The 26,170-nt window shown below is 42.8% G+C and overlaps 1 protein-coding gene across 7 annotated transcripts in view; it reads left to right on the top strand.

Moving 5' to 3' along the window:
• Positions 1-2,221: 2,221 nt before the first annotated feature.
• SRPK2 (SRSF protein kinase 2) overlaps positions 2,222-26,170 on the top strand; it is a gene marked incomplete at its 5' end in the record, with an annotated part of 223,919 nt that continues 199,970 nt past the window's right edge. For 3 of the 7 annotated variants that reach the window (XM_079932067.1, XM_079932065.1, XM_079932071.1), the window contains 2 exons: positions 2,696-2,864; positions 2,951-3,005. In XM_079932067.1, coding sequence (XP_079788193.1) covers positions 2,849-2,864; positions 2,951-3,005 — 71 coding nt within the window. Of the gene's footprint in view, positions 2,349-2,695; positions 2,865-2,950; positions 3,006-4,803; positions 4,863-26,170 lie in introns of those variants that run through there. The other 4 variants (XM_079932073.1, XM_079932074.1, XM_079932070.1 and 1 more) reach the window with 3 other exon arrangements.

Raw genomic sequence — 26,170 nt, forward strand, 5'->3', positions numbered from 1 at the left:
GGAAGGATAGGATTATATTGTCATTATTCTCCAACCACTATAGTAATACTTGATTCAAGCAAACATCATGGATGGATGCTAGCCCATGGAGTGAAGGATTCTTGGGGGAGGATACTCACACAATCTCAAAGTATTACCCCACAGGTTACTTTTTTAAAAAATTAAGGTGAAATTCATCTAACATGTTAATCATTTTAGAGAGAATTCAGTAGCATTTAGTACATTTCCAGTGTTGTGCCACCAACCAGCTCTACCGAGCTCCAAAACATTTTCATTGGTACAAAATAGAACCCCTTATCCATTAAGCAGTTGCTCCTTATCTCCCCTCCCCCCAGCCATGGGCCACCACTAATCTGCTTTCTGTGGATTGGCTTATTCTGGATGTTTCATATAAATGGAATAGAACAATAGATGACCTTTTGTGTCTGGCTTCTTTCACTTCGCATAAGGTTTTTGAGGTTCATCCATATTGTAGCACCTACCAGTACTTCATTCCTTTTTATGGCTGAAAAATACTTCTTTGTATGTCGATACCACAGTTTGTTTATACATTGGTGGATATTTGTTTCTAAACTTTTGGCTAGTATGATTAGTGATGCTATGAACATTTGGGTACAAGGATTTGAGTACCTGTTTTCAATTCTTTTGGATATACACCTAGGAGTGGAACTGCTGATAATTCCATGTTTAGGTTTTGGAGGAATTGTGGAACTGTTTTCCACAGTGATTGCACCATTTTACATTCCCAGCAGTAATGTATGAGTATTCCAATGTCTCTAAATCCTCACTAACTCTTATTTTTCATTAAAAAAGAAATTATAGCCATCCTAGTAGGTGTGAAGTGATATCTCATTTTGGTTTTGCTTTGCATTTCTCTAATGATGCTGGGCATCTTTTCATGTACCTGTTGGCCATTTGTATATCTTCTTTGGAGAAATGTCTGTTCAAGTCTTTTGCCCATTTTTTACACAGACTACTTTTTAAATACGAAGGAAAAAAGGTACCTTTACCATGGAGAAATGATTACATATAACATCACCAATAATAGTACAAACTGACATCGTATCCCTCTTGATGCAGCATACTATGATGAACACAACCTCATCTATACAGTGTACATGACAAAATTATTTAACTTGAATCTAATAGGGAACAGATGAATACAAACTGAGGAACATTCTGCAAACAGAATTGAATTCTTCAAAAAAATGAATGTTACAAAAGAAAAAAAAACAAGAAAAAAAACGGGTTATTCTAGAGTAAAGGAGCTTAAAAAGACATGACAATTAAATGCAATGCATGATCCTTGATTGTATTCCGGATTGAGAAAAAAGTCAGCTAAAAAGGACATTTCGAAAATTTGAATATGGCCGCTGTATGTTACAGATAATAGTAAAATGATATGAAATTTTCTTGGATAATGGAATTCTGATTATATAGGAGAGTATCTTTGTTCTTAGTAGATACTTATAGAAGTACTTAGGGGTAAAGGGTAAAAGCCTGCAAAAAACTCAAATGATTGATCATAAACAAAACAAAACCAAAAACCCGTACACACGGGGAAGGCAAATGTGGTGAAATATTCAAAATTGGTGAATATGGGGTAATATGGGTGGCCACTGTATTTTTCTCATAACTTTTCTGTACGTTTGATATGTTTGAAAATAAAAAAATCGAGAAAGTAAAAAGCTCTTCAAGTTCAAGCAGCGCTGTTCTAGTGGGTTTAAGATCTTTATAGTAAGGTTAGCTACTCTGATCAGTTAAGAATATAGTTGAGAGGGTAAATGGTCAGGATGAATATTTTTCAAAACTATTATAATTATTTAAATAAACAACGGATCACTGCAGTTATTTTATCCCCCAATCAACTTGATTAGAGTCAGGTAGGCCTAAATTTGAATCATTGCTGGGTAAACTGTTTAACCTCTTCAGGACTCAGTTTCCTCTTTGTAAGAAATAACTCCTTGGTGGGTTGTTGTGCTGAATTGTTAGACACATGGAATTTATTGAACTGGACCTTAATTCATGTGCAAAAGCTTAATCCTACTATCTGTGCTATTTGCATCTTTTCCTTCATTACACTCAAGCAATCCTGTGGGGTAGATAAAGGTGAGAGATAAGATGACTTTTCCAAGGTCACACAGCTGGTGAAAGACCCAGGTTTCCCAGCTCTTGGTCCTGTGCCCTTTCCACACCCGCCAGAGAGGAGGAAGCGGCGCTCATGGGGATGCAAGGATGTAGAGGAGCAAAGGGGGAGAAGAGGCCGCGTGAGGAGAGGTGGTGTGAGACCCGCGGAGGTGCCGGCCAAGGAAGGGCGCATGGAGAAGCGGGCGGCGCGACCCGCCGGGGTGGGTAGGAGAGAGGCTGTGGTTGGAGAGGGAGGGTCGCGCAGGCCGCGTGCCCAGGAGGGACGGGAGGCCTGGGCCAGCCGCAGGGGCGCAGGAGGCGGAGGCCCGGGCTGCGGGCTGGGGTGGAGGAGGCATGGGAGGGAGTGGTGGTGGTCGTGGGGGGGTCACTTCCGCACAGGTGGGCTAGGCGGGTGGGTGCGGGCGCGCGGGCGGGGCCGGCACGGGGGTCTCGACCCCACCGGGCGGGGGGGTTGCGGGTTGGCGGGCGGGGCGGGGCGGGGGCGGGGCCGGCCGGGGGCGGGTTTTGTTGGGCCCCCCGCGGGAGCGGCGGCTGCGGCGGCGGCGCAGGCGCGGTTCCCGCCTCCTCCCGGCCGGCGGAGTGAGTGGAGGCTGCAGCTCGGCTCGGCTCGGCTCCCGCGACGCTGCTGCCGGTGCAGCTGCTGCCGCTGCCGCTGCCGCCGCCGCCGCGAAGCCCCCCGCCCCACTTCCCCCGCGTCGGGATGAGCTCCCGGAAAGGTGAGTGGCCCGCAGCGTCCCCTTCTCCCCGCCACGCGGCCCCGCGCCGGCCTGCCCGACCGTTAATGTGTGTCTTCTTTCCTCAGTGCTGGCCATTCAGGCCCGAAAGCGGAGGCCGAAAAGAGAGAAACATCCGAAAAAGTGAGTCCACGCCGCGCTAGCCCCCGGACCCCCGCCTCCGCCCGGTCGGGGTTAGCCCGAGACCGCGCAGGGGAAAGTTGCCCGGATTCCCGGGGCGGGCGGGCGGGCGAGCTGATCCCCCGGGACGCCGGCTCTCGCCTCCTGCGCGCCCCGCGGGCGGCCCGGGGGGAGGGGCGGGGGGAGGGGCGCGCGCGAGCCCGCGGCCGGCCCGCCGAGCATCCCCTGACCCCGGGCCCCTGGGGCCCCCAGTCTCCGCGGTCGTTGGGGGCGGACGGGGAAGGAAGCGCCGGGCGTGCGCACCCTCTCCTGCGCGCCGAGGTGGCCCGGGGGTCCCGGGCCTTCCTGGGAGAGGAGCTGGCGCCCGCTGCCCGGGCCCCGGCGCCGCGTGCGGGCGTGAGGCTGCGGTATCGCTCCCACCTGGGCGCCGGGGCCCTAGAGGAAGAGGAGCCGAGTGTGTGTGAGAGAGAGAGAGAGAGAGAGAGAGAGAGAGAGTGTGTGTGTGTGTGTGTGTGTTGCCTCCTCTTCCTCTCCGGCCCCCGCCTCTCGGCCTTTCTGCTGAAAACCGGAGCTGGTTGTCAAGTGGTTTGCCTCGGGCGTGTTCCTGGCACGAGTTCAGCTCTGAAACCTGTGCGTTTCGGCGCTTGGTTTTTTTTCCGAAACTTTCTGCCCGGGCCGAGCGTGACTTCGCTGCGACGCGGCTGCGCCCGGGTCTCGGGCTGCGCGGGGCGGGTGGGCGTGTGCGCGGGCGGTCCTCGGCGCGGCTGCCCAGCGCCTCATTGTGCCGGGAGGCGATGAATAGGGTGGTGATATTTCAAACATGCCAGCCGCCAGCCACCTCCAGCCTGGCCGCGGACCGGAGTGGGAGCGGCCGGCGCCCGGGAAGCCTTTCCTGGAGAGCGGCTCCGAGACCGCAGAGCGCCGCCGCGTCTCCTTTCCCTTTCTTTCCTAATTTTGAAGAATCTACCAGCGTAGATTACTCCTCCTCCTAGATTTGTGGCTTCACTCTTCCATTTGAGAAAGAAAGAACTCTGTGGTATATATTTGGCATTATGGGGATCGTCCGTGATCATCTTTAAATAAAATCACGAAGCATTTTTGGTTGGTTTGTTTTCTTTGGGGGACTAGCCTGCAGCATTCCTAGGCTTTTTCCCTTCTTCGCTTTGGTCTCAGCCTGGCGAATTTCATAACCGTTGGTGGCGTCTATGAAAACTGCCTAAGTCATTACTAATGTGATGTATCATGACAGGATTTGTGTTCATTCAAACCGGAATATAACTTGAAATTATGTTAAGGATTTCATAAAATGTAGATACCGACATAATAAAGCCTTTCTTAAAAAAACAATTAAAAAAAAACTACTAGAGCGAGGGAAAAATATTTATTAAGGGCTTGACCTGGTGGGTAAAAATTAGATGTTGGAGTCTTAAGATGTTAAATCTCAATGGATATTTGTTAGTTTTAGATGCTTTAAAAATTAATACTAGTAATCAGAACCTTATATTTGGGATTTCCTTTGGTGAGTGATGGAAATTTAGTCCATAAGTAAGGAGAACTGTAATGTTTAGGCTCCTGAGTTGGGGCACAACTTTCAGTTCAAAACATTTATTCCCACATAGCCCATTTTGTTAAGAAAAGTTAAAAGGAGTTGAAAAAAGCATCCCCCTAGTTTTGGGGATGGCTCTGTGTGTGTGTGTGTGTGTGTAGGTGGATATATATAACTGTATGTTTTTTATATATATATGTACATGTAGAAAAACAGTTTTAGTTAAAGTCACTGTTTCATATTTTCATATTTCAGGGTATGACTTTCCTAATGGCCAGAGCCTTTTTTGGTGTGCTGCAGTTTGGATTTATGTGGTATGTTTACAGAGAATTAGCATGTACCCACGGTATTCAACTTCTACTCTCACAGGTTAATCTATTAGCTTTTTTCGTTGTCTGTTGTAGTTATGTGACTAGATTTGACAGAAACGCCTCAGCCAGTGACTAAATGAACTGGTCAGTCTGCAAGGACCAGGAGGAGACCAGCCCCATTACATAACTGTTTGAGGCAGTTTTTCACTTAATTCTTTGAATCAAGCCAGTATTATTTTAAAGGAATCCTTGATGTGATTGATTTATTCATATATTCAACAAGTGTGTGCATGCCTTTCCTGGGAAATGGTGGTAGAGCTTTGAACAAGGCAAGGCAAGCGCCTCACGAAGCTTACATTCTATGGGGGTTTTGGAACCCTAAAGCGAATGACAAAGAAGGCAGTTCCAGACAGTGCTCAGGGAGAGGGAGAAAATGAAGATGGGGTGCCTTAAGTATAGTGATAGATGACATTTGAAAACCATGCCAGTCTATTTGCTGCTTGCTTTACATGCGTTTATCCCTTTTGATAATTCTGTGAGGTAGGCAGTGTTGTTACCACTTTACAGATGAAACGGGGGTACAGCATGAGTGAGTAACATGTCCAGCTATTAAGTTGAATCTAAGCAGGCTTGGACCAGAATCCACACTCAGTTCTCTGAGGAGGTGACATTTGAACGGAAGTTAGAATAAGGCGGAGGAGATGGGAGTGTGGCAAAGGCCCTGGAGAGGAATGGGCTAGGAATGTTGGAGGAACCCAAAGGTCAGAGTGGCTAGAGTGCTACCCAAGAGGATGGTGAGGGGGGAGGAGTCAGAACGGGTAGGGCCTGGCCTTGTAGGCACCTGGGAGGCATATGGATGGGAGTGGCAGGATCTGATTCCTGTTTTGAAAAGAGTACTGGCTGTCAATGTAGAGAATGGATTATAGCGGGTGGGGAGAAGTAGAAACCGAGAGCTGGCCTTCCATAGTACGTGGGGAAACCATGATGACTTGACTCTGGGTGCACAGAGTGGCACGGGGGAGAGGTGATGGTAGAGGGACTTCAGGAGACTCGTAGCCTCGGAGGTATTCCTCATTTTACAGACAGCTCTAATAGAGGGTAAGGTCACACAACTAGCTTAGTTTGGACCAGAATTCAGGTCTCCTGATGCCCAGTGTTTTTGCTTTTTGATTAATTCTCCAGAGGAGGAAAGAGAGTAATAGATCTAATTTTAAACTATATTAATATAATGACTGGCAGACTTGCATTATGTGACTACATGGGCCTGGCTTGATGTAATATGATCTACTTTTGTCATATGCTTGTATGTGCAAGTGGCACTTCATTCATTTTAATTCAGTTCAATTCTGTGAGCTTTTGTGAATTGCGCCAGTTCCTATAGGCAGCCTTTTTAGAACACTAGAATTTGTAGTTGTCAGAAATAAGATTATGATTTCTGAACTGAGATTGTTAGCTTGTCAGATTGTTCCAGTGAGTTTAGTTTGCTAATTATTAATTGTGCTGCTTTGTAACAGGCAGCAGGGAAGAGCTAGCAGGGAAGACCTAATTCTTAAGAATTAGCTAAATCACATGGCTTGGGATAGATTTTTGCTTTGGGACCTGTGCATATGTATAAAATGTTTTAAAGAATTTTTTTGGTTTTTATTGATTTTTTTCCTCACATGTAACTTTTTTCTTGAAACATAATTCACATACTGTAAAATTGGTTTTTTAAGAATTTAGTTTTTAAAGTGTGTAACTTGCTGTTTTTTTAGTATATTCACAAAGTTGTGCAACTGTTATCTAATTCCAGAATATTTTCATCACCCCCCCCCCAAAAAAACACTGTACTTGCTTGTCATTCCCCATTCTCCCTTGACCCCAGCATTCATTAATTTATTTTCTCTTTCTATAAACTTATCTATTCTGGATGTTTCATATAAATGGAATCATACAGCATATGATCTTCTGTCTGGTTTCTTTCTCTTAGCATAATGCTTTCAAGGTTCATCCATGTTGTAGTATGTATTGGTACTTCATTCCTTTATATTGCCAAGTAACATTTCATTGTGTTGATATTACTGTGTTGTAGTTATCCATTCATTGATGAACATTTGGGTTCTTTACACTTTTTGGTTGTAAATTACTTTTTTAACACCTTTTTTTAAAAAAAATCTTTTTTAAAATTTATTTTACTTTATTTTTGGCTGCATTGGGTCTTTGTTGCTGTGCGCGGGCTTTTTCTAGTTGCGGCTAGCGGAAGCTACACTTCGTTGTGGTGCGGTGGCTTCTGTTGTTGCGAAGCACGAGCTCTAGGCGCGTGGGCTTCAGTAGTTGTGGCGCACGGGCTTTGTTTCTCCGCGGCGTGTGGGATCTTCTGGGACCAGGGCTCTAACCCGTGTCCCCTGCCTTGGCAGGTGGATTCTTAACCACTGCACCACCAGGGAAGTCCCTGTTAGCATTCTTTTTTTTGTTTTTGTTTGTTTGTTTTGCTTTTGCGGTACGCGGGCCTCTCACTGCTGTGGCCTCTCCCATTGTGGAGCACAGGCTCCAGACACGCAGACTCAGCGGCCATGGCTCACGGGTGCAGCCACTCCGCGGCATGTGAGATCTTCCCGGACCGGGGCACGAACTCGTGTCCCCTGCATCGGCAGGCGGACTCTCAACCACTGCGCCACCAGGGAAGCCCCCTGTTAGCATTCTTGTACATGTCCTTTTGTGGACATTAGCACTTATTTCTCTTGGGGATATACTCTAGCAGTGGGATTCCTAGGTTATAGAAGAGGTGTATGCTTAGTCTTAGTAGTAATTGCAGAGATTTTTTTCCCAGTTATATTATGAAATAGTTTTGATTGAACTGCTTTACACTCCCACCTGCAGTGTATGAAGTTTCGATTGTTCCGCATCTTTGTAATACTTGATCATGTCATTCTTTTTAATTTTAGCTCTTCTGGATATGTACTGATACCTTACTGTGGTTTTAATTTGCATTTGCCTGAGTGATGGTTTCGAAGATCTTTTCGTATGTCTATTGGTCATTTGAAATTTTTTATTTTGTGAAGTACCTGTTTTGTCTTTTGCCTATTTTTAAAAAATCGGATGGGAAGTCTTTTTTCTCACAGAAAATTATGAGTTTTGTTGAGATATAATTTACATACCATACAGTTCATCTACTTAAAGTGCACAGTTCAATAGGTTTTAGTAGATTCACAGAGTTGTGTTAAACTGGATCTTGAAGAGCCAATAATAATTTCCCAAGTAAATAGGTGGCAGGGTGAGGGCCTTCCAAGCAAAAGCAACGCTGCAGTTGGCGTAAACATGTGGAGGTGTAAGTGGCATGATTGTGTTCTCGGAATGTCAAGCAGGGAAGTGTGGCTGGGGTGCAGGATGTGGTGAGCATTGAGTGGGGCTCATTGCTGTGGGTACAGATTGAGATGTTTAGAAAGGTTACTCTATCTGCTGTGTAGAGAATGGCTTAGAGGAAAGAGATCCAGCTTCAGGTGACTGATGGGTATTAAGGGGGTAGAATTCACTGCATTTGGTGTCCAATTTAATGTGGGAGGAGAGTGGGAGGGGTCTAGGATGAATCCCAGGTTTCTGAATTAGCTAAATTTGTGGATGGTGTTGCCATTCCTCAAGGTAAAGAATGCACAGCAGCTTTGGGAAAAGCTAATGATGGCTTTTGTTAGGCAGTTACAGGTGTGTGGTTCACTTCCAGTTAGAGACATTGGTGAGTGTTAACCGCTAGAGCGCTGGGAAGAGCTCTGGTTAGAAATGCAAATGGGAGTTGTTGGGTATAGTGTTGGTGGCAGCTGGCTGAAGGTGTTGAATGTGAAGAGAAGAAAGCCATAGGTAGGGTAAAGGAGGAGCCAGAGGGATAGGAGAATCAGGAGAAAGTTGAATCACAGAAACCAAGGGCATTTCAAGAAGGGAAGAGCACAGTCTGCAAAATAATTCAAGTGAGATGAACCCTGATGGTGGCCTTTGACTTTGGCAGTTAGGAAATCATTAGAGCCCACACCTGGAGTAGTCTCAGCACAGTGCTTTTGGCCACAGGGAGCCTGCAGCCCTATGAGTGAATGGGATGACACTGTAGTCTTTTTGTTTTTTCTTTTTAAAAGGTTACTAATTGAATAAGCTTTCTTTGTGTAAAGGAGAAAAGGTAGCAAGGGAGTGGTTCCTGAGGAGTGTTTTTTCCCCTCTCAAATGTAAGCGAATGACAAGGAGCTAGTAGAAAGGGAGAGGTTGAAAATAATGACAAGAAGGGGAATTTGGAGCAAACGCCCTGAGTTGACAGGAGGGGATGTGATCAGAGCACAGGTTTGTATTGTACGGAAGGGAGATCTCTTCTTCCTCTGAGAACAGGAAGGCTGTAGGCTGCATGTTTTAAAAACATGCTCCTAGACCTTGCAGTCTTACATAGTACATAAAATAGGCACCAATATCATACTGTCTTTGGAAAACCCAAGAAACTGAAATGCAGTGACATCTGGCCCCAAGGTTTTGGACCCGTGGTAAGTGTGCAGTAAAGGTTGGCTGTGGTTATTAGGCTGTGGTTATTGCTGTCTTATTTTTTTCTAAATGATTTGGCTGGTCACCCCAACGCTATTGCATCTCTCCATGTATGAGTATTGAGGTGTTGATTACTCTGTTTCTGCTTTAATTCCCTATTTTTTTATTTACTGTAGTTCTGAGTACGTTTTAGGTTTTGGTAGGGCAAGGGCTCTCCCACATCTCCTATATACACCTTGTCACTCTTCCCCCCCCCCCCACCTTGTCACTCTTGTTTTCAGAATTTTTTGGGCATTTCTTACATACATTAAGATTATATTTCTGAGTTCCTTCTCCAGTTTATTTTTGCTATTTAGTTTAAAATAATATATACTTTGAGGATTAATTTAGGGAGACCTGACAAGTCTTGAATTGGAAACACATTTAAAAAATTACCTTTTTTCTGATTTTATTTATTTTTTTAATGTAGATTTATTTATTTATTTGCGCTGGGTCTTAGTTGCAGCAGGCCGGCTCCTTACTTATGGGTTGCCAGCTCCTTAGTTGCAGCCAGCGTGCTCCTCACTTGTGGCATGTGAACTCTTAGTTGCAGCATGTGGGATCTAGTTTCCTGACTAGGGATCAAACCCAGGCCCCCTGCATTGGAAGCGCAGAGTCTCAACCACTGCACCACCAGGGAAGTCCCCTTTTTTCCTGATTTTTAAAATATTATGTACCATATCTGGAAACTATAGAAATATGTAAAGAAGAAAACAAACGGATTTCCTGGTGGTCCAGTGGATATGACTTGGTGTTTTCAGTACCTGGGCCCTGGGTTCAATCCCTGGTTGGGGAACTAAGATCCCTTGTGGCCAGGCCAAAAAAAAAAAAAAAGAAGAAGAAAACAAAAATGACTCACATTGTCACCATCCAGCATGATACAAATGGGACATTATTAATATTTTGTTATTTTTCCTTCTAGTCTTTTTTTCATCCCTGTGTTTTTTGTTACTTAATCATCTCATGTATGATTTTGTATGCTGCTTTCCTTATTTAACATTTTGTCATTAACATTTTTAATGTCCTTAAAATTTTCTCATAACCGGGACTTCCCTTGCGGTCCAGTGGTTAAGATTTTGGGCTTCCAATGCAGGGGTCTTGGGTTCGATCCCTGGTCCGGGAGCTAAGATCCCACATGCCGTGTGGTGCGGCAAATAAATAAATATTTTTTAAAAAGAAGTTAAAAATTTTTTTCTCATAACCAGTTATTAGTGACTGAGTAATATTCTAATTTACTTAACTGCTTAATTTGTTTAAATATTTCTTTATTGCTGGAAACATGTTTACTGTTTCAGGCATTATAATACTTCAGCGAATATCTTTGTCTGCATTTCAGATTTTCTCAGATTATGTGGAATCTTAGAAATGGAAATATTGAGTCAAAGACAGTGAACCTGTTTAAGACTTCCAATTTTGAAAAGTTCTTTTAAAGAAGAGTCAGCAGGGCTAGAACTAACTAATTATGGGACATGAACAGGAAAGCAATAAAAACAATGGCAGTTTTACTGAAAATGTTACACTTAATGAAGACTAAGAAAGTTGGGAGAAGTTGGTTGGAGATGGGATAGAGATTTTGTTTTAGGCACACTGTTTTTGAAGTGACAGATATCCTAAAGGAGGATAAGGAGAGTTGGTTTGGAGGTGGGAGACTGGGAGTAGAATACACCTTTGAGGACAATTAGGACGGCAAGATCAGCTTACTGAAGAGAAGGGGGAGGAGAGAAGAGGGCTGGAGCCTGAAACTTGGAGAGTGCCATTGGACAGAATAAGAGAAGGGAAGCTAAAGATCAGCTTAAAGAGGGTAAATAGCAATATATGGGATAGGGAAGTTTAAGGAGAATAAGATTTGAGAAGAGTTCATTAGATTTTTAAATTTAGTTCATCATTGATGGCCTTTATATTTCAGGGGTTAGTATTTCTTCCCTCCCTCCCTCTTTCTTTTTTTAAACTTGACAGTTTGTAAAGAAATTACCTATCTTTGTCTCATCATCTGGTCCAGGTAGATAAAGTATTTTTTGTGTTGATGACTAAGAATTAAAGAGATTTTTGTCTTGCTCTGTGTTTGTATCAAAGGTCTAACAGGTCCCCAGATTTTTACCACCAAATCTTGTGTTCTGTTTTCAAAGAAAGAAAAGTTATTACCTGCAGTTGCCAGGTTTTTAAGCTTGTACCCTGCCTTGATTCCAGGAGCGCTGTCAGCCAAGGTTAAAGGTGGTACGGTCTAATCTAGGCTGGTGGCCTTAGAGTGATTTGTGTGGCTGGCTATTAGCAGGTCTTTTTTTCTTTCTTTCCTTTGTTTTGGCGGGCGTGCTCTATTCCGTTGTGTATGTCTCCAGGGGAACATTTCACATTGAGTTTGTATTATCGGATACTTTATGTACCTGAATATAAGATGGCCTTGGTTGTAAGTCCCCTAACTCCCCAATGAAAAGTTTAAAATTCTATACAACTTGAAAGTATAAATTTTAGAGATATAGATGGAGTAGTCAAATGTTTAGTTATGATATTTAGTTTCTTTTTTTATAAATTTATTTATTTATTTTTGGCTGCATGGGGTCTTCGTTGCTGCACGTGGGCTTTCTCTAGTTGCGGCGAGGGGGGGCTACTCTTCGTTGCGGTGCGCGGGCTTCTCATTAGGGTGGCTTCTCTTGTTGCCGAGCGCGGGCTCCAGGCACGCCCGCTTCAGTAGTTGTGGCTCACGGGCTATAGAGCGCAGGCTTCAGTAGTTGTGGCACAGGGACTTAGTTGCTCCGCGGCATGTGGGATCTTCCCGGACCAGGGCTCGAATCCATGTCCCCTGCATTGACAGGCGGATTCTCAACCACTGCGCCACCAGGGAAGCCCTTGACTTGCTTTTTAAAAGGCTGTGTACAGCATTAATGAGGAGGAATAATTCCAAAAATGTGTTGAAATTATTTGCCTCTTTTTTTTTTGCGGTACGCGGGCCTCTTACTGTTGTGGCCTCTCCTGTTGCGGAGCACCGGCTCCAGACGCGCAAGCTCAGCAGCCATGGCTCATGGGCCCAGCCACTCCGTGGCATGTGGAATCTTCCCGGACCAGGGCACGAACCCTTGTCCCCTGCATCGGCAGGCGGACTCTCAACCACTGCGCCACCAGGGAAGCCCTATTTGCCTCTTTTAAAATTAATTATATTGGGTTGATGTCTCCTAAATTAGTATGGATTAAAGTGATTTCGGACAGTTCCCTAATCAATCCTCAGTCAATGAAGAGTGTTTCATCCCTCCTCCCCTCTCTTCTAGGTCTCACCAAGACTCCTCCGAGTCAGGGTCCTCTAGGAATGGTCATTCTATTACCCTCTGCCATCAAGCCTAGCATTACTGTAATCCTGATTGTTCATTTCCTTCTGAAGATTTTTTTTTTGCCTTATTATGTTAAAAATAAGGTACTTGAGAGAGCAGTCTATCATTATAAAGTCTTTATAAGGACTAGAATCTAAGGGAACTACTTCTTTTTTGCGGGATAATTTCTGGGAAAAGACCATGGTTTATACTTGGGCATATATGATACTTTATGCTGAGTTCTTAGCCTTACTGGATAAATCCTACAAAATGTAATGTTTTGTCCCTGGTGTTTGAATTCACTTCCACATTGAATATCTTTATAGTCAAACTGCTTTGCTGATAAGTTTAAAATTAATAATTGGCCTATCAATTCCAGAGTGCATTTATTTCAGCTAATTCTTGGACATATTCTTAATGTAAGTATTTTTAGGCATTAGAATTCTCTAGTTAGGGTCTTAGAATGTGGAGCCTAAAAGGATAGGGACAAAAGGGAACATGTGGATGAGATTATTGATGGCTTTAAATTTGGTTGTGACACACAAGACTGTTACTCGCCTTAGCTGAGCGTGGTGTGTGGGTGTCACGTCCCCTGTGGTACCTCAGTGTAGTAGATGTGCCCCGAGATGATTGTGTGAACTAGGCAGGGTGGGAGAAGGAGTAAAGACAGACTGCAGCCCAGGGATACCTCTGTAACCCCAGGAAACAGAAGTTTGAGATGTGGAAGAGATAAGACAGACAATGCACTGAAAAGCACTGCCTGGCTCTTGGGACTCCTGTGCCTGGCTGCTTGCATTGGTTGGCAGGTGCTGTTGTTGCTTGTGACATCCACGGAACACAGCTTGCTGCTATTGTTTCTGCTGTCAGTCAGCTGTTGCCACCACTTACACAGGGAATCTTATCCTATTGATTATTTTTATTTTTAGAATATCCCGTTGATGGTTTTTTTTGGTGGGGGGTGCATGCGTGTTGTGTTTTATCCTAAAATGGGATGTAACTGAACATTAATTGCAGCACTGATATAAAATTGACTGTGTCTTTCACACCTGAAATTTATTGCATAAGGCTGTGAATCTGAGAATGCAGTGAAGTAGCCAGGACTTTAGAGAGCATCTGAACAAGTGTTTTTCACTCTTGCTTTGTAGTAGCAAAATGCTTTTATTCCCACCCCCACCAGGGATTGAACCTGGGCCCTTGGCAGTGAAAGCACAGAGGCCTAATCACTGGACCACCAGGGAATTCCTGCAGAATGCTTTTTTTTTTTTTTTTTTTTTTCAGAATGCTTTTTAAATAAAATTTTACATAGAACTCTATCATATGTAAAGAGGAAAAAGTGGCTCTATTCTGGGAGAATTGGCAGGTGAGGGCTTGGTCCTAACCACCTGGTCTTTCCCTCATCCACTGTAGTGCTTTCCAAGGCAGCTTCTTGGAACAGAGCTTAAAATTCTTCAGGCCTTTATTTCTCTTTTTCTCTCTCAGTAGAGAAGTTTCAGTGAAGGAGCAGTGAGGGTGACTGAAGAAGCAGTTACTTGATTACAGTCAATTATCTTTTAGTTCCTGAGCCAGTTTACCGTGCTGGTTTAGAGTCCTGGATTCTGATTCACTGGCTTTTGAAACTACCATTTAGTCTGCAGAAAGCAAGCCATTCTGGGACTAAACAGAAGGTAAAGTTTTTAGCCCCTAAAGAGATTATTGCAAGAACCTTTTTTTGTTTTGTTTTTGTTTATTAGTTTGTTAAATGCTATGGCAGTGTTTCAACTGTGGGGTCATCTGGAAGTTTTATCACCACAGAAGGTAATGAACATTTTGTGATCCAAAGTTCCTTTGTTTCATACCTTCCTAGAGGCAGAAAATACATGACTTTACAGATTTGTTAAAGCAGATTACGCATGAATGCGTGGGGTTTCAAAGCACTTGAGGCACTTTTTGTTTTATCAACCGTCTCTTAGGTTGGGGGACTGCCTGACTGGGATTGGTTGAGAGAAGTCAGTAGGGAAACTCAGGATTTGTCCAGAAAGTGGGAAGAAGGCAATTCAGTGGGAGCCAAAGGTCATTCTTGAGTTGTGGGGTTTTTTTGTTCATTTGTTTTTAATTTTTAATTTTAATTTTTTGACCTTGCCACTCGGCCCCCTGCAGTGGAAGCATGGAATCCTAATCACTGGACCGCCAGGAAATTCCCAAGAACCTTATTTTTATTTTATTTATTTAATTTTAAAAATAATTTTATTTATTTCATTTATTTTATTTTTGGCTGCGTTGGGTCTTTGTTGCTGCACATGAGCTTCCTCTAGTCGTTGCGAGCGGAGACGACTACTCATTGTGGTGCATGGGCTTCTCATTGCAGTGACTTCTCTTGTTGCGGAGCACGGGCCCTAGGCATGTGGGCTTCACTAGTTGTGGCTTGCGGGCTCAGTAGTTGCGGCGCACGGGCTTAGTTGCTTCGCGGCATGTGGGATCTTCCCGGACCAGGGCTCGAACCCGTGTCCTCTGCATTGGCAGGCAGATTCTTAACCACTGTGCCACCAGGGAAGCCAAGAACCTTACTTTTAAATTTTTATTTTTAAATTCCTCCCTTTACTGTCAGAAAAAGAAAGGCGAAAATATATTCTCTTGGGACTTCCCTGGTGGCGCAGTGGTTAAGAATCTGCCTGCCAGTGCAGGGGACATGGGTTTGATCCCTGGTCTGGGAAGATCCCACATGCCTCAGAGCAGCTAAGCCTGTGAGCCACAACTGCTGAGCCTACGTGCCACAACTACTGAAGCCCGCATACCTGGAGCCCATGCTCTGCAACAAGAGAAGCCACCGCAGTGATAAGCCCCCACTCACTGCAACTAGTGAAAGCCCACACAGCAACGAAGACCCAATGCAGCCAAAAATAAAAATAAATTTAAAAAAAAGAAAAGAAAATATATTCTCTTTCTCTGAATGGAGACTGCTCTTTCTTTTTAAGACACCAATTGTACTTGAACATTTGTTACTTTTTTTTCTTTAATTAATTAATTAATTAATTTTTGGCTGTGTTGGGTCTTCGTTTCTGTGCGAGGGCTTTCTCTAGTTGTGGCAAGCAGGGGCCACTCTTCATCACGGTGCGCGGGCCTCTCACTGTCGCGGCCTCTCTTGTTGCGGAGCACAGGCTCCAGACGCGCAGGCTCAGTAGTTGTGGCTCACAGGCCTAGTTGCTCCACGGCATGTGGGATCTTCCCAGACCAGGGCTCAAACCCATGTCCCCTGCATTAGCAGGCAGGTTCTCAACCACTGCGCCACCAGGGAAGCCCGAGACTACTTTTAATATGTCACAAGGGCCTGGACTGTTTTATCATGTGCATGTATGGTAGGAGTGAGAGAGAAGTTGCTTTATGTAGGCACTTTTAGTATACAATAAGACAGTTTTTTAAAAAAAGGTTTAACTGTGTTTTCTATCTTAGCTTTAAAAACTCGTTTTTGTTTTTCAGTAGCTACAAGGCTGAGGCTTTCCATATCCTTTTGTAGTCATCAGCACCCTGTAGGTATAACCGTAATAGTAGAACTGTTCTTCTCTTCCCCTTGGCTCCACTGATGCTCACTACCTGCAGTGTCATTGCGATCAAGTTGAGGGACACTCGAGGATACATTTACCTTTCAGAGGATCCTGAGCTGTATAATTTTACTCTTAACGTTTGAATCCTCTTACTTGGTGTAGGCAAAGGCTATCTCACTTCCCCAACTTAGCTGAGAAGAAGTAATAGTTTCCCCTTTTCCTAAAGTTTGATCAGTCTTTGAATATTCTTTGCTGAGGCTGATATTGTTGCCAGAGGCAGCTGACCAGGGTTCAAGTTTTGAAGGCATCACTTTTCTCAGTGGGGTTGGATAAATTATTTAATTTTTCTAACTCTCAATTTTTTTTCCTTAAAATAGATCTAATCATACCTCTCAGAGAATAAATGTAAGGATTAAATAAAGTAATATGTGTGTGGTACATAGTAAATGGTAAGTGGCAGCTATTAGTTATTTTATGGTGCTTCAGTTGTATTTTAGGAATTTTTATAATAGGCAAAAGGGAAAACTGGAATTATTATAAAATTTTCTTAAGCATCTAAACATGAATATGTTTTCAGTTATTTTAGCCAGCTTAAATCTTTATTTTTCTCAGTAATAACTGCTGTAGTTATTTATTTATTTATTTTTTGGGGCAGAGCAGAGACTTTACTGTTGATCAGGAATAAGGAAGGAAGGGCTTATGCTCTAATATTGATAGGAGATAATGTTGTGTAAGCATAGGCCCTCACAGTGAATTAGAGCAACAAAATTACCATCAGATATAGAAATCATGAAGAAAGTATTCATTGTTCATAACAGGTGATCTCTATCTAGGTCTATAATTTGAAACTAGACCAAGGGGACAGGGAGGAGACTAAGACGTGATAAAAGGAATAGGTGATCCTGGTAGTAGTTTTAAAAATTATTTTTTAATCATGTTTAGACTGTCCAAGAGGGAAATAACCATTTGGTAACCCTTGTTTTATGAGATAAATGTATTTTGGGCAAGATTGAAAAATTACATTTTATTAAAGGAGTGCTAGTTTCCTGTTAGCTTATATTAAGAAATCAAAGTGATGTTTTCCTATGAAAAGAATTCTTAATAGACTGAGTTGAGAGCTTTGGCTAATAAAGGATTAAGGTGGCTGTCAGGCCTGAACCACAGTATGTATTGTTGTTAGTGTAGGAAATGCTTTACAGACTACTGGTCTCAGAGACTTCTCTTTCCCATACTTTGCCTCTCATATTTTCCACAAGAGCAGAGAAATTCCTCTGACTCTATAAACTGAAGTTTTAAAAATTTTGAAAATAAGCCTCATTCCTTCTGTTGAGATGCAGTTTTACATTTCATTATGGAAGAGCAGGCTGAACATGACTTAATTTTAAGCTGAGTATATATGACACGGGGCTATATGAAATTGGCTTTTTCTCTTAAATGTCAAATTCCATCAAATTTCATGTGGTTCATCTAATACAGATAATAGCTAATATAACAGCTAACATTTATTAAGTACTTACTGTGTGTTAAGCATTCTCCTAAATGCTTAATATGCATTTATTTTTCATTGTCACCACAACCTTAAGTTGGGTTTTTATTATTTAAAATTTATTTATTTTTTTGTTTTTAAAAATTGGGCTTTAAAATTTTTCAGCTGTTCAGAATCCATTTATCCTCCCAGAAAGAGGCCTCAATTTTGTGTGGTGTTTATCTCTTATCTGTTTTTGGTTCACATCCTTTGTGTCCCTTCCCCATTTCCCAAGGATAGATCACAGCCTATTTCACTTAGTGTTTTATACTCTCGGGCCACAGCGAGGCAGCCCACACACAGAGCTAACCCCAGGGCTTTTGCTTTCTCCTGTTGGCATGACTGTGAGAGGATGTGAAATGGAGTTATTGAAGCCATTTTGTCACCAAAACTGAGCAGAGAACAGAGCCTAGCCAAGAAATGGAGAAAAAGTCAGTCCTAATGATGATGTTTAAACCTGTGCTGAAGCAAGGGCTGCCTGCTGGACTTTTAGTTTTTTGCTTCAGCCAGGTGGAGTTGCATTTTCTTATTACTTAAAACTGAAAGAGCAGTATTATTCTTAATGGCCAGGTGGAAACAACTGAATGTCCATCTGAAGGGATAAACAAAATGTAGTATATCCTGGGCTTCCCTGGTGGCGCAGTGGTTGAGAGTCTGCCCGCCAATGCAGGGGACACAGGTTCGAGCCCTGGTCTGGGAAGATCCCACATGCCGCGGAGCAACTAGGCCCGTGAGCCACAATTACTGAGCCTGCGCGTCTGGAGCCTGTGCTCCGCAACAAGAGAGGCCGCGATAGTGAGAGGCCCGCGCACCGCGATGAAGAGTGGCCCCCGCTTACCACAGCTGGAGAAAGCCCTCGCACAGCAACCAAGACCCAACACAGCCATAAATAGATAAATAAATAAAATTTAAAAAAATGTAGTATATCCACACAATGAAATATTATTTAGCAATAAATTGAAGTTCTCTTACTACAACATACGTTTACCTTGAAAACATTTTGCTAAATGAAAGAAGCCAGTGATAAATGACCACATTATATTATTCCATTGATATGAAATACCTAGAAGAGGCAAATCCATAGAGATGGAAAGTAAAATAGTGATTGCCTAGGGCTGGGGGGAACGGGGAGTGATTGTTGATGGATATGAGTTTCATTTTGGGGTAGTGAAAATATTCTAAAATTGATTGTGGTGATGGTTGTACAGGTACGTGAATGTACCAAAAGTCGTTGTGTCGTGTATTTTAAACGGGTGAATTGTGTGATCTGTGAATTATATCTGACTAAAGCAGTTAGTAAAAAAAAATTTTAAACTGTAAGAATTCTAATTATTCTCTATTTTACAGATGAGAAACAGGCCCAGAAATGTTAAGTAGCAGGCCCATTGTTGAGAGCTGGTAGGTTGTAGAGCTGGGATTCGGAACCACCTGTCTGACTACCAAGACCAAGCTTAGAGCTGTGCTATTCTGCCTTTTTCAAAGATAAATAAGACTCATCCTTATGGAACTTCGGAGTTGGGAGTTACTTAACAATTAGTTAATCTAACCCTTCATTTTACTGATGAGAAAGTTAAACCTTAGATAATGCAATGATTCATCAGGATTGCCAAGTTAATTAGTGGCAGTCGGATTTATGATGTAGTCAAAGAGACAGGCAAGTAAACAACTAACAGTGATAGAAAGTGGAAGAGGTTGATAGCAAATAGAGGTACAGGCATTGTGCTGTGTAAAATAAGGGAAGGATCAGTTAATTCGGATGGCTACACAAGGGAATTTTCATAGACGCCATGACATTCTGAGGGAATAGCTAGTAAACAGGCGCGAGTGTTAGGGAGAGAATGAGATGTCCTAAATGTCAGTGTACCTGTGGAGTGTATAGCAGGGTGCAGAAGGTGATTTGAGTGGAATAATCACGGAGTGCCGTCGAGGTAATGTGAGGGAATTCTGACTTTCGCTGTAAGCAGTGGGAACCACTGCAGACTTTTGAGGGGCTGAATAGCAGGATCACATGCTTGAGAAAGAGAATGGGCAGCTCTGTGAAGGATGGGTTGAGGTGAGGGCAGAGACTGAAGGGAGAAACATGGCCACATTATCACGGTGGTCCAGGTGCCAGAGGAGGGGTGGCTGCGGTAGGAATGGAAAGGCGGGGATGGACACAAAAGTCTGCACAGAGGAATCGTTAGGGCTTAGCAGCTGACTGGAAGCATGCTAGCCTGTGAGCTCTTGGTGGGCGGTGTGTCCAGCTTGCCATGTATCCCTGGCACCTAACACAGTGCCTCATACATTTATTGAAAGCAGAAGGGGGAAGATTTTAATAACACTTTGGACACCTCATCCTCTGACTTCACAGATTTTGGTCTGTTAACACAGGAGGAGAAGCAGGGCTGGGCATGGGAAGAAGGGGGAAAAAGTGAGGAGTAAGGGGAGATGCAAAAAAATCAGATTTTGTTGAGTTTGAGGTTTTTGTGAGACATTCACGTGGGGCTCTTGAGCTGGGGAAATTGGGATCTGTGACTCAGATGAGAAGTAGAGGCTGTGATATGTTTCGGAGTCAGAGAGCATCTGCAAAAGTCATCATTGAGGGTATGAGAATGAAGAGGAGAGGACCAAGGAGAGACCTCTGAGGATAACCTGCATTTCGAAGGGGCAGGGAGAGCAGCAGCAGCAGTAGAGGCCAGAAGAGACCCTGTTATTATTAGTTCATTCTCTGGGAGCCAAAGGAGGGGACAGTTGTGGATGAGTTTTAGATAAAGCAGGGGAGTAAGTGAAGTAAATGAAGACCAGTGAAAAAGACTCTTGGACAACTTAGGTTTGTAATGGAGGTGCTCCCTACTGAGAATTGGGAATTTTTAAGAAGTCTAAGGGAAGCTGCTAGTGAAGGGCAGATTAAAGAAACAAGATTAGTTACAGTGAGTATTTACTGAACTTTCACTGCATATTGGGCATCATGCCAAGTGCTGGACACATTCTTCCATGTAATCCTCATAGTGACTCTAAGAGGTAAGGTAATGGAAAGATTATTGTAAAATGGGGAGGATTTTTAAAATAAGAAAAAAATTATCATCTACCATATTACACAGGGCAAAACTAAATCTGAGAAATTGCCCCTTAGTCCACAACTTCTTTTGACAGGCGACCTGCTGAACCTACACTTTTTTCTGTTAGGTTTCTTTTAAATTGAAGTGTAGTTGAGTTTCACTGTTATTTTGATGGCAAGGTGTGGGTCACGTGTGAGATACTTGTTTTCCTTCCTGGTTGTATTATTACTGTGTAACAAATTGCCTTAAAACATAGTGGCTTAATTACTGGGATGTACACATTAAATATCTTACAGTTTTGTCAGTTATACTTAAAGCTGAAAAAGAAACCCCCACAAACCACGGTGCCTTAATAAAACGAACATTTATTGCCACGTAGTTGTGCTGAGGGTTGGGCATTCAGAAGCAGCGTAGCTGGGCTGCTCTGGCTCAGGTTTCAGTCACTCGAAGGCTGGGCTGGGGCTGCAGGAGCCGCTTCCACGCGGGCTTGCTTACGTGGCTGGCGGCAGGAGGCCTTGCTTCCTCGCCGTGTGCACCTCTCCTTGAGTGTCCTCACAACATGTCAGCTGGCTTCATCCAGAGTGAGGAGCCAAGAGAACAAGGAGGACGCTGCAGTGCTTTTTATGACCTACTCTGGCAAGTCTCACACCTGTCACTTCTGCCACATTGTATTTGTTAGAAGTGAGGTACTTGAAACTGGAACACAGTTAAAAATAAATAAAATAAAATGTATCAGAAAAAAAAAGTGAGTTACTGAGGGGAGTGTTAGGTTCTGCCCTTTGAAGAGAGTTGTATTAAATAATTTGTGATGAACGTATTTTTAAAACTATCACACGTGTCAGGTACACTGAAGAGGAAAGGCCCTGGCTGAGAAGTCAGAAGACTTGGGTTCCAGCCAGCTTGCTGCCGTGTCCGCTGAGAACGTGGTTTATCTTTCCTGAATGTTTGTTCTCTCTAGGGAACAAGGAGTCATAACACTGCGGTCTACTGCACAGTGTGTCTTAAAGGTGATAGCAAGTAGACAGCACCTGAGATGGGCTCTGTGCACTTCAGAGTGGTGTGGGCTTCGTGTCCCAGTCCTGCTGCTTAGTGACTGTGTGATCTTGAGCATGTTGTTTAACCCAGTGGTCCCCCACCTTTTTGGCACCAGGGACTGGTTTCATGGAAGACAATTTTTCCGCGGAACTGTTTGGGGGGGTGGGGGGATGGTTTTGCGATGATGGAAGTGCATTACATTTATTGTGCACTTTATTTTCTGTTATTATTGCATTGTAACATGTAATGAAATAATTATACAACTCACCATAATGAAGAATCATTGGGAGCCCTGAGCTTGTTTTCACTTGCTACTCACTGATAGGGCTTTGATTATGAGTCTGCAAGCAGTTGATTTATTATGGTCTCTGTGCAGTCAGACCTCTCTGCTAATGATAATCTGTGTTTGCAGCCGGTCCGCAGAGCTAGCATCACCTCAGCTCCACCTCAGATCATCAGGCATTAGATAGATTCTCATAAGGAGCGAGCAACCTAGATCCCTCGCATGCGCAGTTCACAGTAGAGTTCGTGCTCTGCCACCGCTGATCTGACAGGAGGCTGAGCTTAGGCAGTAATGCAAGCGTTGGGGAGCGGTTGTAAATGCAGATGAAGCTTCGCTCCCTCGCCCGCCGCTCACCTCCAGCTGTGCAGCCTGGTTCCTAACAGGCCACGGACTGGTACCAGTCTGTGGCCCGGGGGTAGGGGACCCCTGATTTAACCCATTGGTGCCTCAGTTTTCTCATTTGTGGAACAGGATTAATGAAAGTATCCCACAAGGTTACTGTGAGCATTAATTGAGAATTCATGTGACATATTTAGCGTGATGCTTGCACATACTAAGCCAGGTGTTAACTTAATAAATAGTGACTTTAATACTCTTCTCTTTCTGCTTGTGTCCATTCTGTTACCTCTTTCTTGGCCTTTACCCAGTACTTGGCCCTAGGACTTTCACATGGATATTTATGAAGAATCCCTGATTATATAAGGTATTAAAGTATGATTATAGTTTAATGCTGCTATTATTACTCCCTGTTTCACATGTTACGTCATGTGTTTTTGGCAAGCTCAAGTATATTTCTTTAAATAAAACTCTTGAAAAATAGATCACCTGATTGTAAGGAACTAGTTTGGTTAGAAAATATTTCAAACTATTCTGTACCACATAGTGTGACTTACTAATAAGTACGTTTGCCAAGTGATTATAGTCTCATTAATATATGTCATTGTATGGACCAATTTGAAACTGTTTTGGTTTTCTCAGCTTTCTTTTTCAAGGGAAATTTCCAGTTGTGATGTAATTCTATCTTTAGTGAATAATTGAGACCTCTGAGATATCTTTGTTAGTGGTGGCTTAGGATTAATTGTGCAAATCATCACATATGACTTTTCTTAATAGTGGTTCATAAACTATTGCAGATGACATACATATAACCTCTTCTTATTGAAACCTGAGATTTTATTATGGTAAAATATATATATCATAAACCATTGTAACCATTTTTAATTGTACATACAGTTCAGTGGCATTAAGTACATTCACATTGTTGTGCAATCATCACCACCATCCATCTCCAGAACTTTTTCATTATCCCAAATTGAAACATTGTACTCATTAGAAACTAGGATTTTCATTTTTTTTACTAGGTGCTATTATGAAAACCATTTGATTTTTTAATTTTTAAAATGACTGAGAGGGGTTTACCTGGTGGTCCAGTGGTTAAGAATCCGCCTTCCAGTGCAGGGGACGCGGGTTCAATCCCTGGTCGAGGAACTAGGATCCCACATCCTGTGGAGCAACTAAGCCCGCGCTGCAAGGAAGATCCCACATGCCCTGAGCGTGTAACACAGCCAAAAATAAATAAATATTAAAAAAAAAAAAACCCAAAACTGACTTTGAAAAATAAATAAATGAATAAGATAAAATGACTGAGACAAGATTTATTGCACTGCTGTTTGCTTTAGTAGAAAAATACACATGGGCACTACCTACATACCGTATTGTTAAAGTATATTTGTAGTAAAATGTCTTTGTGAAGGTCTTAGATAGCTTATTTTATATGAGTTAAAGTTTCAGTAGCAGCAAAATATTATGGTTATCTCTTTGGAGATGATTGTAAATAATTTAATACATAACAGTTTTGTTTTATGTTCTCTTTAGAAAAATTTATATCACGTTTGCTCTAGAGCCAGTTTTCTGTCATGTGTAAGAAATATGATTGAGATGAAAAGCTGAAAGCCTTTCTGCGAAATTCAGGAACAAGACAAGGATCCCCACTCTCACCACTTCTTTTTTTTAAAAATATTTATTTATTGGCTGGGTTGGATCTTCGTTGCTGTGCACGGGCTTCCTCTCGTTGCGGTGAGTGGGGGCTACTCTTCGTTGTGGTGTGGCAGGCTTCTCATTGTGGTGGCTTCTCTTGTTGCGGAGTGCAGGCTCTAGGGTGCCACGGGCTTCAGCAGTTGTGGCTCACGGGCTCTAGACCGCAGGCTCAGTAGTTGTGGCACACGGGCTTAGTTGCTCTGCGGCATGTGGGATCTTCCTGGACCAGGGCTCGAACCCATGTATCCTGCCTTGGCAGGCGGATTCTTTATTTTATTATTATTTTTTTTTGTGGTACACGGGCCTCTCGCTGTTGTGGCCTCTCCCGTTGCGGAGCACAGGCTCCGGACGCGCAGGCTCAGCGGCCATGGCTCACGGGCCCAGCCGCTCCGCGGCATGTGGGATCTTCCCGGACCGGGGCACGAACCTGCGTCCCCTGCATCGGCAGGCGGACTCTCAACCACTGTGCCACCAGGGAAGTCCCTCTCACTACTTCTATTTAATGTCATATTGGAAGTCCTATCGACAGCAGTCAGACAAGAAAAAGAAACAAAAGGTATTCAAATTGGAAGGGAATGGGTCAGACTGTCACTATTTGCAAGTGACAGTTACTCTATATAGAGAACCCTAAAATCTCCACACAAAAATTAGAACTAATAAATGAATTCAGCAAGATAGCAGGATATAAGATTAATGTACAGAAATCTGTTGTGTTTTTGTACACTAACAATGAAATACCAGAAAGAGAAAGTAAAACAAACAAACTTGTTTAAAATCATTCCAGAAAGGAAAAAAAAAAAAAACCCAAAACCTTGGAATAAACTTAACCAAGGAGGTGAAAGGCCTATATGTTGAAAGCTATAAATCATTGATAAAGGAAATTGAAGATGATTCAAAGAAATGGAAAGATATCCCATGTTCTTGGATTGGAGGAATTAATATTGTTAAAAATGGCCATATCACCCAAAGCAATCTACAGGTTTAACGCAATCCCTATCAGATTACCCATAACATTTTTTTTTACAGAACAAGGAAAATCCTAAAATTTATATGGAACCACAAAAGACCCAGAATTGCCAAAGGAATTCTGAGGGAAAGGATCAAACCTGGAGGCATAATCCTTCCAGACTTCAGACTACACTCCAAAGCTACAGTAATGAAAACAATGTGGTATTGGCACAAAAACAGACAATATAGATCAATGGAACAGAACAGAGAGCCCAGAAATAAACCCAGCCTCACTGCTGTGGTCCAGTTAATCTTGGAAGAGGAGGCAAGAATATACAACGGAGAAAAGACAGTCTCTTTGACCAGTGGTGTTGGGAAAGCTGGACAGCTACATGTAAATCAGTGAAATTAGAACACTCCCTCACTCCATACACAAAAATAAACTCAAAATGGTTTAAAGGCCTAAGTATAGGACATGACACCATAAAACTCGAAGAAGAGAATATAGGCAAAGCATTCTCTGACATAAATCATAGCAATGTTTTCTTAGGTCAATCTCCCAAGCAAAAGAAATAAAAGCAATAATAAATGGGACCTTATCAAACTTAAAAACAGCAAAGGAAACCATCAACAAAACAAAAAGATAACCTACAGAAAGGGGGAAACTATTTGCAACTGGTGTGACCAAAATATACAGACAGCTCCTACAACTCAATATCCAAATAAAAAAAAAATAAATAGGCAAAAGACTTAAATAGACATTTCTCCCAAGAAGACATACAGATGGCCAGTAGGCATATGAAAGGATGCTCAACATTGCTAATTATTAGAGAAATGAAACTCAAAACCACAATGAGTGATCACCTCACACTAGTCAGAATGGCCATCATCAGAAAGTCTACAAATAATAAATGCTGGAGAGGGTGTGGAGGAAAGAGAACCCTCCTATGCTGTTGGTGGGAATGTAAATTGGTGTAGCTGCTAAGGAAAACAGTATGGAGATTCCTTAAAAAACTAAAAACAGAGCTACCACATGATCCAGCAGTCCCTCTCCTGGGTATATATCTGGAAAAGATGAAAACTATTAATTCAAGAAGA

Source organism: Stenella coeruleoalba (assembly GCF_951394435.1).
Source record: "Stenella coeruleoalba genome assembly, chromosome: 9".
Lineage (NCBI taxonomy): Eukaryota > Metazoa > Chordata > Mammalia > Artiodactyla > Delphinidae > Stenella > Stenella coeruleoalba.